The following is a 19,370-nucleotide window of genomic DNA, read 5'->3' as shown; positions in this document are numbered from 1 at the left end:
TTTGGGGCCAAAACGTTTGCTCTTTCGAGTGATTCGTGGGCTTTGTTCATCATGTCACGATCAAAAGGGATCGAAGTGGGCGCTCACTTCGGGGGAGTAATATCCCAAAGAATTTGGAATGTGTGGGCGCAAACATTCAACAGATACATCAAAATATAATATTTATGATATTCTAAAACTTACAGCAACTTTTGATTGGTGTGAGAGAACGTTAAAAATAAACCCGAAGACAGGAAAATTAAAGACGGAAAATTAGTGGAAAGTGCCCTCTATGCAGGGAAAGATTATTAAAGATTTTAAAGATTATCCATCGTTGTAGAAGACTTAGGCAATATGCTGCAACCGTTTTGCAAACAGCTATTTCTTTCTCTCCTCTCACTTGACCTTTGTTTTCCCTTTCCCAAAAACTCTGACCTCAGACTCCGCACACACACAAATCCATAGACCGCAAGCCCACAATCGTCGGTTTGAATATTTTCCGCTTTACTTTCGGTTAACAAATCACCAACCGAACAACGTTCAAGGTCGTCATTGATCTGCCTGCCGCTGTTATTATAAATTATTGATATTTATGAGATTTTATGAACAAATTCGATTGTTGTTGCTCGCCGGCTTGGGACCCTTGTATATTTTGACACATTTAATGGCATGAGCTGTCAAAACGAACACAAAAGCTCAATGTTCGTACTGGATTTTGACATTGCAGCAGCATAATGGGAAAGCAACATTTTGTATTATTATGTATACAGTGCTTTATGAAAGTAAATGCTGGCGGGAGCAAGTGAGTTTTTTTTTGGGTATTTATTCTACAAAATCCTTCAGACATCCCACAGCATAAATGGCGTAGATTTAGATGACATTTATGGATGCATTCCGTACTAATTAATTTTAATTAATTATCCTCCCAGTTATCGTGCAATTCCATGCAGCTTTAGCCCTGCCTCTCTATTGATTATCTTTTAATTATGTACTCCAGCCATTTTTGTACATGATTAAACACTTGAGCCTTCGCAGGGCAGCCAAGCCAGCGAAGGTCCTTCAGTGCAACCCAATTAATAATGCTCATTAATGTTGGAAACAGGTGCAAAAGTGCATTTCCCCAGGCATCCTTCAGGTCCCCTCCCTTTGGTCTCCTTTCTATCCAGCACTATGCTGATGAAAATCAATATTGATTTCAATCACTGTCAAAGTGCAAAGAGCTGCAAAATTCTCACCAAAAGAAGAAAACTCAAACCGAACCCGCAGGCAGAGAGGGGCAGACACATTTCTCATCCCTACCCCACGTTCCTCCCCTTATTTTCCCTTTTCATTCCCCTCTCTTTCCCCATCATCACCTGTAATTATTCTCGATTGATTTCCCTCGACAATCAGACCAGCAGCAGCAGCAGCAGTCGCACCACACACAAATTCTGTTTCATCTCCCAGACAGACAGACAGACAGACGTTGAAAATGGTTTGAAAATTTATGCAAAAATCAAATTAAATAATTAGACAGAGGAGTCAGTCTGTCGCCTTTCTCCCACACTCTCTGTCTCTGTTCCGCCTAATTGCTTAACTTGATTATACTGACAATATTGAGATATTGAATCACTGACTCATTGTAGTGTCAATAAAACATCAATGAACATGCAAAAAACAAAAACAAAACAAAAACAACTGAAAAGAAGAGATAAAATGAGATGCCGCCTTCGCTGTTGAGTTCCTAATGAAGCAACAAGCATTTCTTTGTTGCCATCTCTTTCTACTCCTCTCTCTATCTATCTCTTTCGTTTGTGCATGGTTGCTGTCTTTGCTAAGGCGTGTGGCTGCTTCGTTTCGGTGCGTGTGCGTGGGTGGGTGTCTTTGATGTTTTGCTGACCATTTATGGTGGCATTTATTTTTTGGTCTTCAATTTGAAGGTTATTTAGGTGTAGTTTATGGGTCTTAAAAGATTTCGGATTAATAATATATGCATATCTAATGATCTGAATGATACAACGAATGGATAAACATAAGACTTTGCATTTCAAAGCTGAATTTTTGCATAAAGATCGGCACTAAAAGAGCATTCCTAAAGTTCCAGCGATCGTTTTAATCTTACTTTTAATTCTTTAAAATTATTGCATATAAAGCTTATACAGCACAATTTCTTTACATTTTTATTCTTTGCCAAGCAAAATTCATTGCGCCTTTAAATTCTGCCTAATTTCTTTATAAATATTTCCTGCGCGCATTAAACAAGTTAATCTCCCGCATGGGGCGTCGTTCCACCTGTCATTACTTTTCCCTGCCCCTCGACTATTTTATTTACTTTGGAAAATTGCCCGCACAGCAACACAGGGAACATTTTTCTTTCTTTGGTTTTTTTTTTGTATTTGGGAAAAACAACAAAAAACCAAAGTGTATTTTAATTTAAAATTAAACAACCTGCTGGCGGGGATGTATTGACAATGCTTTTAAGAGAGATTTTAGCGGAAAAGTGCCAACAAAAACGGAAAAACAACACAAATTTTAAACAAAAATACAATTAAATTCAGCAAAAAGTAGCAAAAAAGAGAGAGGGGAATAAAGTAATTTTCCCATGATCTCTTTGCGAATGGCATGGCGTTTGCTTTTGTTGCATTTTTATGTGCATTTTCCTTATTTGTTTAAGCAGCAGCAAAACAAAAGCAGAAACAACAACAACGACAAAAGCAGGCAGCCTCAGCTGCTGAGGCAATGAACAATTTCATTGCAAATCGTGTTTCAGATACTCTAACAAAGGGCATATCCACTGTAAGGAGGAGTTGAGGGTCAGAAGCGGACAGAGAATTTTGAATTTGAATTTTCATTCCTAGAAAATGTAATAAATTTTCCCCAAATTTACTAGAGAGAGAGAGTATAGAATTTTCCACAATTCAGCTCAGTTTTTTCCCTTACAACTTTAGTTTTTTTGCTTGCAATTGTTGTTCCTGTTTGTGTTTTGCCCGTAGTCTTTTTCTCGTATTTGCTCTCTTTTCATGGAAAAGTTGTACTGGGGAGGGGCGCTTAATGGGTTAATAGGGAGGGGGAAGCAGCGCCCCTAAGGGCGTGTCGTGGGGGTCTGGAGCGCATAGTTGGCCAAATTAACATGCAGCAGATGCAAGTTTTAGCCAATTAGTTGAATCTCCAAAGCCAAGTTGATGTTTTTCTTTCCCTTTGCCCGGTTTCTCTGCTAGTTTTCTATGGGAATGATTGCCCATCAATACGAGGCCCCATCAAACGGATAGATATTTCATCTATATCTCAATGGCAAAACGTGACAATGTCTGGGCATTGTCAAGCCGCAAAAAGACTTCATTTAGAAGCAATAAAGGTGTGTCCCCTCAGTCTAACATACTCGTATATCTCCACAGCAGGTTATAGCAGGAGTATTCATGGGGCATAAATCTCTCTCGCTGCCTGGCAATAGAATTTTGCACAATGCGCAGTAAATAAAAAAGTTTTACCCCCACCTCCCCCCACACAGAGAATGAATAAAGTTAAAGTTGGCTTGTTTTATTTCTAAAAAAATTATGTGTATTATTTTCATAGCTTACCTTAAATATAAATTGTCCCATATCGGAGGCACGTTCATTGGCCGATCCCGAGGCCCTCTTGAAGCAATGCAAGTAGTCACGAGTGAGCACAAAGTATCTGCAAGATACAATACACAAAAAAAAATGATGATCACAAAGCCATTCACGACGACTCGGTTGACCTTTAAATGTACGACTTAGAGTACGAATATATCTGACCAGCAAATCTCCAGTTAAAGGTCAACATTCAACAGCATTTTAAAGTACTTTCTATATATGTATAATATAAATATGTATCTCTGTGGCATTTGTTATTAATAAATCATAAATCATGCGCCACAGCAAAAGCGTAAAAGGGAACATCAAATAATTTAAAAATAAAATCTCTGCCTTTGATTTTATGACTTTCCTAAGACGATAATAATAATATTTGATTATGATTTTATCGCTTTCCGTTTTGCAGCAATGAAATCGGTTTTATTAATGTGATTCTGCATTCGAGAACATCAGCCATACATTTGGTATTTCTATTAATATCTTTAAAATTTGTTTGGGCTTTAAATTTTGGGTTTGGTTTGGGCTTTGGGGTTCCAGCTAATGGCTCACTTCCCTGATGGTAGTTTTCGCTGCTTATTAACGTGGTCAAAAGCAAATTGCGGCTAGAAAATTACTATCCAAGAGGTAAACGGTTTGTTGTTGTTTTGCTTCGGTGGGCGGGTTAGCCATTCCCTTTTGGCAAACATTTCAAACCACAGAGTTTAATGATCATTGGAGGGGGTATTTCTGTTATGCCATAATGGGTGCGGAGATCTAACACAGAGATGAGCGAGAACTTAATCACTGGAAACTGTTCCTGGGGGGTTTCTAGTTTCTGAGAATATTCAACGGATGAGTTGAGTAATTATTTCAAAGAATATGAAGTGATGAAACAGCCAAACTATGGCATGAGTCTGCTTTTATGCGAAATAAAGAGCAATAAAAATGTTTCCAATGGGACAACTTTTATTCATCTCTTTATTGATTTAAATTTAATTTTTCAAACATTTCTACCCATCAACACTAATCAATTTTGGAACGTTTAATGAGTTCCCAAATATTTACCCATTAGCAAAAAATAAAACATGAAAATCAAAAACTGGGTCTTAGTTGGTGTCATTAAATGTCAATTAAAATGGCATGCATAACTGGATAGGCGGATACACGGATATATGTACGATATATTTCAAAGAGTTCAAAGAGCAAAGGCTGAAAAGCCAAACGAAAATTCTGAAATTGCATTGAAACATAATTAAATTTCAATTAAATGAAGCGCAGGGGGTTGGCGGGACACAGGACACACATAAGAGCCGTTTATTCAGGACAGAGAGAGAGAGGAATAGTCCCACTCCCACTCTCTCTCTCTTGTGGGCTCCAATTGGCATTATTTGGCAGGGCAGAGGGCACAGGACACAGGGTAGAAGGACGTTCCAGCATTCAGCGCCACTGTCAATTATGACCATTTTTGCAATTAACAATCCTCTCAGAGGTTGTGGAAATATTTTTGCATATATTTCTGAGGGTTGCCTGCCAGTCCTGGCTGCTGTCTGGCTGTCTGGCTGCCTGGCCGTCTGGCTGCTGCTGCTCCGGCACCGCGAATGCAGATTGCGGTGGAGGTAAATTTAAAAGCGCTTTACATTTATGGGTACCCCCCTACCCTTCTACCCGTACTCACCTTTCCTTCCAGCGAGAGAACAGGCGATCCCTTTGCTGCCAGAGGAGTCCTCGCTTAATGGGTCCCGTCATGGAGGCCACCGGAATGCGTCCTGCCAGCAAGGATTGCTGCAAAAGCAAGAGATAGATAGAGGATGAGGCGGGGCATAAAATTGTTGCTGATTGTGCATTCTTGTTGATTTAATTATGGAAATAAAATACTATATAGTATATGTATGTATGTATTATATATCTATGCCTCAGCTGTTTTTTACTCGTAAATTCTTTTATAAAAAAAAGCCAATTTCCCACAGAAAGAGAAAGAGAGAGAGAGAGAGAGAGAGAAAGCTGAAGAGGCACCACTCTGGCAGTGGAGGAGCCCCATGATTAATGTTGCTTTAAAAACGCTGCCACTTGCGCCACTTTTCAACCCCACAACGACCCCACACCCACACAGCAGCCCCTTTCTCACTCTCCTTCTGCACTCTCTAAAAGTATTCCCCTGCCTGCCCTCCTTCGAATTTCTCCTCTGCCATAAATTCTGTTGGTTGTTGTTCTGCGGTTTGTTGTTTTGGCTTTATGAGCATTAAGGCAATTTATTATCCAACCATAGTGTTATAATATTTTACATTAACAAATGTGGCATGGCAGGCAGGCAGATCCTGCTCCTGGGCTTATCCTGCGTAATTATCATGTATCTGTGGGATATATCTGTATCTGTAAGTGGGTTGGCATGGACAGGTAATGGCAAGAGATTAAAGAATGATTTCTGTTAGCGGATTGATGGTAGAAAGGAATCAATTAAAAAGAAAATTCCTATAAGGAATATCTATTAGATATCTATTAGAACTCTTATATATATATATATTTTTACAGATAAATAGAAGATAAAATTATCCAACCATCTGTTGAATGATATACGAATCTTCTTTTATTTTTCTTTGCTTATCTAACTGTGTTTCCCTTACAAAACAATCAAACATACAACAATAAAACAAACAATACAAAGATACGAGAGCTTTCCCAGCGATTTGCTCCATTCGATTCGATTTAATAACTCAATTTTGGAACTTTTAAACGCAGACGAAACCCCCAAAGGCTGAAAGGCCTACGAATATTTCAAACATTTCAGAGTCATAAAAATGGCAAAAACAAACCGAAACGAATCGAATCGAATTGAATCGAATGAAATGAAATCGAACGGATTGATTTGGCTTCCCCAAAAACCTAATGAGATGCCCCCCAAAGGCTAAAAGCCACAGAGCCAGAGCCAAACACAACAAAAAATCCATCAAAATGCTAACGGGTCGTTTTATTTGCGATTTGACAAAAGCGTGAATCGAAAATCGAGTTATAATTGAGAGATTGAGAGAAGCAGAAGAGACAGAGAGAGACACCCCAAATCTGGTAGCTGAAACAACAACAAAAATCTCTTTGCCAAATGCCCGAAACGAGCCAATAAATCTTTTGGGCTGCTGAAATTGAAGATACTTTTCGTGTTTTATCGGCGCCGTGCCATCTACGAGTATCCTATTCAATCCTATAAATGGACTGAAGTTCTTGGCCAGTTTTCTCTGGTTCTGGTCCGAAATTAATGTTAGTCACGAGCACAGACAAGAGGCCAGACAAAAAGCCAACTCCAAGCTCAATATGGTCAAAACTGTAAGAAGTGAGAGAGAGAGAGGAGAGAGAGGTAACAGAAGAGTGGAAACGCGGAGTAGAGTAACGAATCTGGGGAGATAATTCTCCAGTAAACGGGAAAAGGGAAGCCCGGCCATAGAGAATGAGGTATAAAAAACTTAGCTTCAAACTTAATTTAGCGCATTAAAATCTATTGTTAGAGAAAGACAGACCGAGCGAGAGAGAAAGAGTGCGAGAGAGAGAGACAGAGAAAAACGTGCTGCAGCTATTGCAGTTAATGAGGAAAATGAGTTTGCTTTTCCGTGCCCCTTCCTATGAAATTGGGGCCAACTATTTTGTGGGTGGAAATTCCATTTCGGTTTTTAGCTGGAAGATATATACATTTTCGGGGATTTTTTTCTATCGGTTTTGGGGTTTAATTAAATGGAAAACTGTGTCAAAACAATGGCAAATGGTCTTAGAAAAAACGAATTGACTTCCTTTTGAGGGTTTAAGTTCCAGTGTTTATTTTTCTTCACTTATTTCCAAGCGCTCTCTTAATTCTAAATTTTTTAATTTAAAAACTTGGAAAATCATTTCAACAGCAACTTTACTGTCATGTGGAACCAAGTTTTAGTGCCATAAAGCCCCATTTGTCTATCTTATCTTGCAACGTCTTGCTGCTGCTCCTAAGACCTACCTCTATTTGCCTTCCATTCAGGCATTATCTTTGTGTCTCTCCACTCCGCTACCTATTTACTCAGTCTGCTAGTTAAAGATACTCCAACATACATATATTATAAATTCTTTATCATTGTTTAAGTAGAATTTAAATGAATAATAAATGTATTTTTAATTAGCAGAGCACACGGCACACAGATACAGATACAAATGCAAACTGTGAAACAAAGTCGAAAAGTCAGAATAATTTTTGTATAAATTTGTATCTTTATTTGATTAATTTCGAGATTGTTTTTTTGGTTGCGAGTGAACCAAAACAAATTTCTGTTGCACTTCTTTTTTTCTCTAGGTATTTTTTTTTCCCTCCTGTTGCAACTTTCCAAAATGATTATATAACTTCAATGTCATAATGCCCTCATTTTCATTGCATTTCGTGTCATTTTTTTGTGGAGTTTTCGGTCTGGTTGTATGTGAGTGTGTGTGTGAAAATTTCAGCAATTTGCTGGAAATTCCTCCTCTTTAGCTGCTGCACACAGAGAGTTGGTTGATTATTTATGCTGCGGGTTTTACTCTTACGAGTATAATATATTTCTGGTATTTCTTTTTGATTGTGCATTCAGTTGTTGGAGCCTTATATAATTACCTGGCCAGTCAGTTTCAGCTTCAGCTTCAACCAGCCAGCCAGCCGGGCCAGACCCCTTTTATGGTGGCTTTTAATTGAGGTTGCACTGGCAGATACCAATACCATCTCTTGATGGATTCACACCCTGTTTATTTTTTGGTGTTCGGTGACTCGATGATGCCCACACAGAGAACTGTTCATGCTGCTGCTGCCGCAGCTGCCTCTTCAGATATCCGCCAACACCCATTCCCAACCTCTCATCATCCTCCCATCATCTGTTATCCCCCCATATTAATAGTCATCAAAGTTGAGTGATTTATGGCGGTTTCCCTTGGTGTAATCAGCCAATGCCAATGCAAAATCTTATACATTTGTCATATAACAAAAAAAAAAGATGTAAATTCATCCAAAAATTATGGGCATCTGGGGTTCGTTCTTTTACGAGTACATACTCCTACATTTATCAACAATTATGTTTTATTTCCGTTGGCCCCAAAGATAGGGCCCCCATCCCAAAATGGTGAGCCCTGATTTTGGGCAAGTCATTTACATGGCTTAAACGTGATGAAAATTATAATTGAAAAATTATAATTTTATGTTTTTTGTGCTTACATTTTATAAAATTTTCTTTTGGGGCTTGGCTGAAAGTATTCATGTGGGGAAGAGTCAGAAAAGAGTTGGCACAATAAAAAGATAAATAACTTAGCAAAATAAAATACTTTTAAAAGAAGAAATCTTACGAAAGCAAACTTTAAAAGCAGATAGTTAAAAAATGAAGGGAAAATCTAGAGAATATTTCATTAAAAAGAAATCTCCTGCATCCATAAAAACTTTATTAATCATCAGCTTAAATGATTAATAATAAAAAAGCGGCTCTTTCCGAAACAATTGAATTGTGCAAAAAGTATCTCTAAAAGGCAGCAGCCACTAAAGTCAATGACTTTTATAACTTTTTTAATTTAATTATGAAAGGAAACTACTCAATGGTACGGGTACGCATTTCAGCCGTGGAGTTCAGTGAAAAGAACAAAGTGAAAATCTCTGTGCAACAGCTGGAAAAGTAAAGGGCAAAAGGGTAGTGGAGAGAGCGGAAAACTAAGAAAAACTTCGGTTGGGTGGGGGTTCGGGTAAATGTGAAAAGGTAGACCTACCAGTGAGCGAGAGCCTGCTCTGCTTTTTATTTAATAAATATATATTTTTACCCCTCTTTTTTTGTTGTTGCTGTTTCTGTTGCCAGTTGAGAGCACAGCAAGTATTTATGACTTTTGCTGGCAGCATAGGAGCAGGAACAGCAGCAGGAGGAGGAGGAGTTTCAACATCAAAAGAGAAACAGACTTTTGTTTGAGCAAAAGTCAAATATAATCCGCAAAATGAAAATGAAAATTCAATTTGCCAACAAGACATGTTGAAACAATTGGAAAAACACACGAGAGAAAAACCTCACTCCGTTCAAATGTTTGCTTTTTTCTCTTTATTGAAAGTCAACTAAACAAAACAAAAAAGAGTTGGAAAGGTGTGCAAATATTTGCTTACCCAATGCCAATCCGTGGAGAAAATCATATTTGCAGCAGATTAAAGGATCTCTCTCTCTCTCTCTCTGGACAATATTAATTCGATATTGTATCTTTTTTCACACACACACAGAAAAAAACGGATAAATATCTTTTGTATCTTTCACGATCGAGAACCGAACCGCTTCAACATCCATTGACGACTATTTCAAAAAAGTTCTGCTGTTGAGCCAAAGATTTTCATGACAGAGTAAAAACCGCCGCCCAAACATTTCTGTTTTGTTTTTTCTACATCACATATGGCAAAAACAAGCCCAAGTCTCTGTTCGAGTGTTTTTTTGTATCTGTGTAGCTGTGTATCGGTGTATCTGTGTTCTCTATGAGCACATGCAAAAAGTATCTGAGCGTCTGTGTGGCTGTATCTTTTGCTGCGGTAAAGGCACAGGCAGAGGCAGAGGCACATATTGTCGTCTGTCGTCTGCCGCGTGACGTGACACACATGTGGGCCATTCTAAGCAGATTTTCAGCCGTTGCCGTTTTGCCGTTGCCCGTTGCCTTTGCTGTTGGCCAAACATGTGCCTACGGTTTTTGGCTTTTATGGTTTATGTGTTAATAAGGCGACCTTCAAGGCGGGCCCAAAGAGCCGCTGAAATCTCTGCTTCTACTGGCTTTCAATGTGTGCCAATGGATATGGATGGGCGTGTGGCAGCTAAATGAATAAAGAATGTGGAGAATGAGGAGCAGAAAACATCAAAGCAACATCAATTTGTGGTCAAGTTTCATGGGAACTTATTCCGGAATTCGAACATTACTTTTGGTGGAAATTCGGGAGAATTTCGTTTAGTTTTTCGGCATCTATAAATCACTGAATTTTCTCAGGCAATTCCCTAACCCATTGACCTTAACAGCACGCGTATATTGTATCAGATTTTCGTTCGTTGCTGTCTGTCAAGCTGCGTTCGTTCTCCATTCAAATGCATTTTGTAAAAACGGGAAACGTTTCTCAATGGGGCGTCTGCCTCTCTCTCTGAAGCAAATCAAAAATCTCAAACAGAGAGAGAGATCCTGCAGCGTCAGAAAACAAGAATTTATGCTGTTTCTCTGGTGGCTTCTCAGAATATATTCATCTTCATCACCATCCTCATGGCGTTACGCGTTTGAGGTGGCCCTGGACGCGCCGTTGGGTCTGCCAAACAAAAATCGAAAAAAATGAACACAAGAAGAGTTTTGAACATTTCTGTGTGCCATGTGTGCAACGTAAAGGGAAACGAGAACAGGAACCACAGAAGCAGAACAAGAAAGAGAGCAAGAAGCAGCCCTTGAACTTGGACCGACAGCAGGAAGTGTTGGTCCATTGGCCATAAGCCCAGGGCCTAAATGTTTTGCCGCTGGCTGCTTTTGCTTCAGTTTTTTAATAGTGTATGATAGAGGGTAACATGACTTGAAGAGAAAGAAAGAAACAGGTTGCCTAAAGCAATTGCGACTGCCTCTTGAATATATTTTCATCTACTCAAAGAAAAACAATAATTCTGCCAATAGAATTTTATTCAAAAATACTATAAAACAGCGCTGCAGATGTTTGAATCTGTGATTAAATATGAGCATAATTATAAGATCTACAATGAATAATTATCCACAGTTTAAAGAATCCTTTTCTATAATTTTTAAACTATTTTTGTTCAGCGTTTTCACCACATAGAGTATTCCAACGTCAACCTTCTCTTGTGTTCAAAAATGTTTTATTTTTAGAAATTCTATGCATATTTTTGCACAGCCCTCTCTTAAACTCCCCACCCGTTACAGCTTCCTTCATTCCATCCTTCCCCTGTGACGTTGATGATGGCGTCATGGGGTCTGCTCGATGGAAAATATAAAAAAATCATGCGGTTCTGCTCGAGAGCTGTAAGGTGTTGCAATTGATGTGGCAGTCTCTCTCTGGCACCCCCCACCCCTCTGAGGAATAGTCGTATATGTAGTCGTATCTATTAGCCGCAACTATGTAAGGTCACGCCTAGCATGAGACCGCCCCTAAAACAAAAACACCATTCTCACATGCTGTTTGCAGTTCAACTTTGTATCTAGATACGCGCACAACATTCGGAATGTGTGTGTGTGTGTGTGTGTGTGGCAGTTGCCGCTGCCAGTGCTGGCTGCTGGCTGCCTGATTATGACATTCAACATGAACACGTAGCGAGAGTGCAACACATGCGAACGACAGGCGCTACTCTCTGGTATTTTCTCTGTATTTTTTCTGTGTTCGCATTTGACAGCAGCAGCGGAAAAACTGCAAGACAGCGAATTTTCCCTGGCTTTTCATTCTTTCTACTGCTACTTTGTTGTTGAAAAAGATTTGATGTACTCTCCCTCTCCCTAAAGGAACAGTGCCCGTCTCTATTCATGGCTCAAATTGGCTGACAGAAATTTATCTAGATACAAGTTACTATGGCAGCCCAGATACAAATTATGGCAGCAGAATCAAGGAGTAAAATATTGGTTTGATCTTGCCTGGCATTACACACACATAAGTGATGGATTCTTCGTTTGAAACTCACCTGAAAATAGACAAAGAAAATAGAGAAATTTTCAATTAATTAATTGGAAAATTCAGCAAAATTAATTTAGAGCTAACTAAGAGCCAAAAATCTCACAGCGAACACCTCGAAAAAACTAATCTAAAGATTAAAAAGCTAACAAAGAGTTTTGAGAGCTTAAGAAAACATTTTTATAGATCGTAATACCAAGGGATTATTGGCGTATAAGTAGGCTATAAGTCGTGCCAAGCAGCTTAAGCAGCTAATTACAGGAACAACGAAAAAAACCTTTTTGAATAATTGAAATTCATATAAAAAATATTCGAGTATCTTATAATTTTATTTTATAAACATTTTCTCAAGTAAATATCGAAACTGAAACACCTGCAAGGCCACTAAATGCATTTTATGATTATGTTATAAATCTTTCCGAGACAAAAATATCTTTGTTGACCGATCCAATCCGAACTGAGGCGTGAGAGAGCGAGAGAGACCCAAAACAAGTTCTATAATAGCTGAAAGTCGAGTTGGGTCCAAGTCAAGTGTGTGGCAACCGACTTATTTGTCTCTAGAGCTGTTAGATGCCCTGTAATTTTAGATATCAAAGAGTATATTGACTATGAGAAAATCTTTATAGCAGGGGAGAGGTAGTCGCAAAGATTGAGAGCTTTAACTGTCGAATGGATGGTTCCTCTATCCATATATCTCTCTATATTTAGATCTATATCTGGGAAGCTATGAAGGCTATGGGATTGCGCATTAAATTGGTTGAAGATTTAGTTTATTTCTTCCGAAATACCAAATTTCAATTTAATTAGATAGTTTTAAATATTTCTTCCTCATGCCATCAAAATTCTCTCAAAATAATCTTCTTGCCCTTGCAATTATCTCCCTTAGAAAATTCCCCCCTAATAGTTAATTTCTAGTCGAGCATCTACCAGCATTCTTTTTCGTTTGAAATTTGTATCTCAAAGTGTGGGCGAACGAGTGACACACAGACAGACAGAGCGCGAATGACACTCGCGATTTCTATAAGGTCAGGCGTTCACCAGTGTCCGTCCGTTCGTCTGTGCACCGTACGCACCGCACCGTGGCATGAGTAATAATTTCTTAATTGTCACATTAAACATTTAACAATTAACAAATGCCACACTCTATACTTATACTAAGACGAGCGCTGTGCATTGTTTTTCCTCTCATTTTCCTGGTGCTTTTCAAGTGCAATAATCTTTTGTGTGAAATTTGCTCTCTCTCTGTCTCTCTTGCTCTCTCTGTGTGGTTTTGGGGGTTTATTTGTGGCTCGCTTGGCTGCCTTTAATTGTTTATGTAAATTAGAATATTGTTTTATTTATTTTCCACCCTGCTTTGTGCGGCTGATGAGCAATTTAAATACGCCTCGCGAGTCGCGACGACTACGACGAGGAAGTGAATGGCGGGCGGGCACAGTGTATCTGCTGCTCAGCTACTTTTAGCGCACACTGATTCACGGATTCACGAATTCACGTCGGTGGAGGCACAAACAAAGGTGTGAAGTACATTAGCCAGTGAATATTAACAAGATTTTTGTTAACAGCAAGGGGCTTGGCTGCTCACAAGCCGCAAACTAAAAGCCTGAACTCAGCCACTTGACTTCTCTACCCACCAAAACTCTCCCCCCCAAAACTCACCCCCCCAATTACGAGTATCTTTCGGGTTGTCAATCTACTGTTTGGATCATCATCCTATGGCCTATGGCCTATGGCCAAAGTTCGTTCGGTTACAGTCATTCATCATCGGAAACATGCCTCCTGCTCTTGGCCAATTTTTTGCTGTGTGTTTTGCAGGTCCGTTACTCTTTTGTCTAGACTTTCATTTGATTGAACGCTGCGTTAACTAACTGCCAGATGACAAGAGCTTCCATTCCAGCCAGTCCATGCTCCCCCCTCCAACTCTCCTTCTTTGGTCACTGCTTCAATTAAATTTGCTGTCAATCATATTTTTTCGTACGATTTTCACACGTTTTTTTTTGGGGCTGAACACAGCAATTCGTGTGGCTTGTTATGGTTAGCCGAAAGGTGAGGCTAAAGCTTAAGCTGAGAGCTAAATGGGGGATATTTTGACACTTGAATGATGGCTGTGAAGGCTGATAAGAAAAGGGTAGTAGGAGGTTCCAAGTAGCCTCTATTTCCTTTTCTTTCACGGAGTACTTCTGATTTCGCGCCAAGATTTCGCCTTCTATACCAGATAATCGTCTCAAGATTATTGATCACTGAGTCCCCATGGGTTTCTACCACTCATTCGCACATTTTCACCTGCCCATCTACGATTTCGCATCTTCTCAGACATAAACAATGGACAAACGCAACTCTGTTCACTTTGTTGGCCTGCCCACAAGACCTGCCCCCTTTGGGCCGTGAGAACTATGCCAGCTGGAGAGTGCCATTGTCATTTAAAACAGAGGGAGGGGAGGAAATATGTGTGCACATATATGTGTGTGTGTGTGTGTGTGTGGGGGGGGGAAACTTGTGCACTACTTTGAACCATTTTTCTTGTGCAATTATTTATAATAGCAACCAGGTTTCAGGTAGAACCTTCAGTCCCACACCCCGTACCAGTACCAGAGTTCATTAAGGTTAATGCATGCCAAAAAAAAAAAAAAAAAAGAAAAGATTCAAAGGAAAGGCAAGGTGTATCTATAGGATACGATGTGCTGCTGTCCCTTCCGATTCCCTTCCGAGTGAGTGAGCGCCGGCGGGATATGTTGTTCCTGTCGTCCTGCCACCTGCTGCAGTTCTTAAGAAAATGTCCAGCTCACAGGTAGGGAGTAGTGCTTTTTGCCCTGTTTATAAATAATTAAATTGCAGAAAAAGTTGTGCTCGTTTTGTGGGTGGTTATTGATTCTATAGGAAGTACAGGCTGGGTGGTCTCTGACCTAAAGAACGTACAAGTACGAGTACGAGTATGTAGCTGCAGGCGCTCCCTGCAAGTCCAATCAAAGACAGGCCATTGCCGTGCACTTCAGTAAGATAAATGTGTACACAAGTACATGTGAGTATTTGCCCTGTCGAAACAGAAGTCTTACATGTGTTCTTCGTTCTTCTTTCCGCTTCTGGTCACACATGTCATAAGAAAGAAGTCTTTTTGCTTAAAAGAAGTCTCATATTACCAACGACATTCGTCTGATTAGCATAGAGGCACCCCCCTGAAGGACTCTCCACGACGCAGACAGACAGAGAGAGAGACAGAGACAAACGTGAGAAATAGCCATGTTCTTCTCTATGTTCTCCTCTCCTCTCTTTACGATGTGCTAATGGGCGGTAAATATTTTGTAAGCTCCATTGATTTTCCATGCATATTTCAAGTGGGTCATGTACTCACGACTAAAAGAAGCAGCAGCAGAAGCCAACACTCACACTCACACACCGAATGAATGATGAATGGTTTGTGTCTGCGACTGGGAAGTCAAGTGTTTGATATAGTACGAGTGCCAAGCAGATTCTTCTTCTGTGTGGGTTGTATCTGATGGATGTGGTATCGTATCTCTTTGTATCTCTTTGGCTGGATAACTTTCCTTCCACTTCCTGAATCATAACTTGGCCAACTGAAAACCTGCTCTTAATTTAGCCACCAAGTTAATAATTAATACAAAATCTATTTTTTGTTTTGGTTTTTCTCAGCGGAAAAACTTGTTGCACTTTCCGCCAAATGAAAATGAAAATGAAAAGCTGCTTGAAACGTGGAAAAGTGACATTTGGCGCGCCAAAACCGCTTTAACCACTTTTGTGCTCAATCTTTTTCGAGAGTGAAATCTAAAGGAAAAACTAGGAAAACAAGTGACGGCCTGTCCCCTGCCCCCTGCCCTGTCCGCTCTACCTCCTCTACTGATTGTCATCATCATTAACCATGGCACAGGGGCAGGGACACAGTCTTTTGTCATTTTTAGCACACAAAAGGAGGCAACAAAAGGCTGGCAGGAAGAAGTTTATGATAAATGAAATTTTTGCACTAAGCAGGCCACAACAACAGTTTTGCTTGGTATGGGGATTTTCCTCTATTATTATTATTGTAATTTTCATACAAAACACGCACGCAAGTCTTTGGTTACAGTTTGGCCATTGGCCATTGGCCAGGGAATGCTTCGGGTTTGGTTTTTGGCCAAAAGACAGGCAGCCAGATAGATAGACAAACGCCATGTGTTGTGATTGATTGTAATTGAGGTCTTGGTAAAAGTTGTGTCTGTGTCAATGTCAAGGAGTGAAAAGAAATTGGTTCACACACACACAATAAATGCTGTTTGACACTTGAGAAGTTTTCCCCAAAGAATTTCCATTAGTCAGCAGAATGGATAGCGGGAAATGAATTCAATTGGAAAATTCTATTGTAATTCCATCTATGTAAGAGGAAGTGTTTTGTTGTTTGGGATTTGGCCATTGTGAATCATCTCTTTTCACAGCTTCAACTAAAAACTAAAACCGAAAACCTAAAACCCTCTTCTACATTTTCTAGTAATTACCTTTTGGCTTTGCTTCCTTCTTGACCCTCTTTTTTTGTTTTCTTGCGGCAGTTAAGAGAAATGTACAGCGCTGCCATCTAATTAACACAGAAACCCCCAACGGACAGCAGACACCAGACGCCAGACACAAAACTAAATAAATAAAAAATATAATTAAGCCCCACCTCACCCCTTACGAAAAACAAATATATAAAACTAAACAGAGAGAAGAGAGTGGAGTGTAGAGAGCTGAGTTGAGTGAGCTCAACTCGGTTTGGTTTGGTTTTCTTTTCGTTTCACTTGCGAAAGCTGCGCAGGGAAAAGCCAAATGTTTTCGGGGGCTTGAAATTAAAGTCGGATTCAGATTTCGTAATGCTTTTGCTGCTTCTTTGTTGTTGTTTGTTTTTGACGAAAAAGAGCAGCTCGAAGCGCACTCATTAACACTCATTCCCCCCAAAATGGGGTTCAAAGACATTTTGGCCAACAAAATTATGAAACAAAACTTGGGAAAGTTTTCGGCGTTTTCTGCTATCTGTGTGTGTGTGTGTGTGTGTGGAAATGTGTCAGAGAATTATGAATGAGAAATAATCGTAACAATTGCCGAAATAAGACAATGCCCAAAATGGAGCAACAAATTGTATCTATGCAATTGTATCTTTATCACAGTTTTTGTATCTTTCAAGTAGTTGAAGTACGGGAAGAAAGTAAGCATGGAGCGGGGTAGGCACTCGAGTGAGTGTCTTCGACCTCTGGCTCTGGTTGGTTGTATCTTTAAGATGCGTTTTCCAACTAAAAATCGCTCGCCCTCTCTCTCTCTCTCCCTCTCCCTGTCTCTAAAGTTGTTTCGTTTAGTTTTTTTGTCGTGGTTTAGTATAATTAAAATGTGCCATAAGCGTGAATTTTAATGAGTTTAATTGTTCAAGCAACAAATGCCTGTGCATTCCACGGAGTGCAGCTACATTTGGGTCTGGCATGCCCCTTATCTAACCGTGGCACAAGTGTATCTGAAACAATTAGCCAAAGGGGGCGGAGGAGCGGGGAGCAGATACATCCCACACGCGTCTGTGTCTCTGGCTCTGACTAATTGGAGCCGGCAATTAGATCTCGTCTGAGCAGCGAAAGTATCTCGTTTTTTGCCAATTGCCAATTTCCATAACGTGTTACTCATTCACCGAAATCGCGAGAGAGGCAGCGAGAGAGAGAGAAAAAAGTGAATCACCCTGATCTCGCGGCTATATAAATATACATATACCTATATAGTATAGATACAAATGTATCTACGTACCTGCTGAAGTTCACGCTGACGCAAGTTCATTCAAGAAATATTTCTGCTTATTACGAATTCTGTTTTTATGCCAAAAACCAAAAACAAAAACAAAAACTCTGCTGCAGATACGTGATTTGTATGCAAATTGCAGCATTTTTTAATGATATTTTCAGTTGGCTTTTTTTTTTGTTTTTAATAAGCAGAAATAAAACTGTATCTGATGGATGCAAATTACTGTGTGTTGTGGCGGCAGTGGCAGCAGCGGCAGCAGCGGCACTGATGCTGTGACATTGCAAAGCGTTAAACATTGAAAAATGCCTGCGGTTTGTATTTATGGAATACCATTCTCTGCGCTCTCCATCTCCCCATCTAACCATCTCTTCGTCTTCCATATCTGTCCATTCATTTGTGGTCTTTGCGAGTGAATAAATTTCATTAATGTGGCCAATCGTAAAGTGGACATCGCTTCACCAATAGATGGATATAGACTTCCCCACCAACATCGGCATCGTGAAATGCATATTTTATAAAAACAATTCCATTGTGTTTATTTGTCCGCTTTAACGGTTAGGGCTTTTTGTTGGCTTTACAGCCAAAGAGTTATGCAATTTTGATTGAAATTTATTATGATTTATATATGTTTGGGCAGTAGGGGCAGAAGATGTCCAAAGAGCCAGTAAATGATTTGAAATGAGTTGCAATATGCATTCGGTGTGAGCGAAAGGGTGTGGCAGTGAGATATTTGGCCACGCGTCCTGCAGCAGCGCACATCGGCTGCGTTACAGTCCCCCAACAGCATACAGGAACTACTTTCAATTAAATTTAGACATTTGCCAATGTTTCCTTTGGGTAATTGTCAGCTGACAGACCGGATACATTGCCAAAGCAACGAGTTTGATTCAACAATGAAACTAGTTTCTATAAACGCGAGCTAGAAGTGACACTGCCAGCTAGAAAAAGTGTCACTCTACGGGTAATTTATTACAACATTCCCGCACATTTAACTAACACTTAAATGGCACAAAGTGTTGCAGATGCATTCCACCAATAACTTGCCACAAAACAAGCAATAATTAAGGCAGGGAAAACTCCCTCTCTAATCATCAAGCAATCATCACATGTGAACCCTTGCCTAATAGTTTTTTCCCTCTGGAAATGTCTGGGGCAAGTATCTTTTTCCCCCCACTTCCATATTTCAACGCAACATCAAGCGACTGTCAACACTTTTGTCCCTCCGCCCCCTTTCAGTCAAGTGTCATTTATTTTTGGGATGTACTCAAAGTCGAGTGTCAGTCTTCATTTAAAGAGCTAATTTCTATGGATATATTTTTCGTTTTTAGCAAAATCATCTGACATTTGACATTCACGTTAAGTGCTCTGTGGCTCTCTGTGGCTCTCTGTGTGTTGCAATCCCTCAAAATTCGAGCCATTTAAAAGTTTTGTCAGTGTAATGGAATTCTGAA

General features: G+C 39.7%; 1 protein-coding gene across 1 annotated transcript in view; it reads right to left on the bottom strand.

Moving 5' to 3' along the window:
• The window catches only part of LOC111077785, a 42,899-nt gene that overhangs the window by 3,943 nt on the left and 19,586 nt on the right, over positions 1 to 19,370 (bottom strand). The window contains 2 exon segments of the mRNA XM_022372192.2: positions 3,537 to 3,633; positions 5,227 to 5,333. Coding sequence (XP_022227884.2) covers positions 3,537 to 3,633; positions 5,227 to 5,333 — 204 coding nt within the window.

Source organism: Drosophila obscura, unplaced genomic scaffold, assembly GCF_018151105.1.
Source record: "Drosophila obscura isolate BZ-5 IFL unplaced genomic scaffold, ASM1815110v1 contig_179, whole genome shotgun sequence".
NCBI lineage: Eukaryota > Metazoa > Arthropoda > Insecta > Diptera > Drosophilidae > Drosophila > Drosophila obscura.
This window is presented reverse-complemented; position numbering and strand designations above follow the sequence as displayed.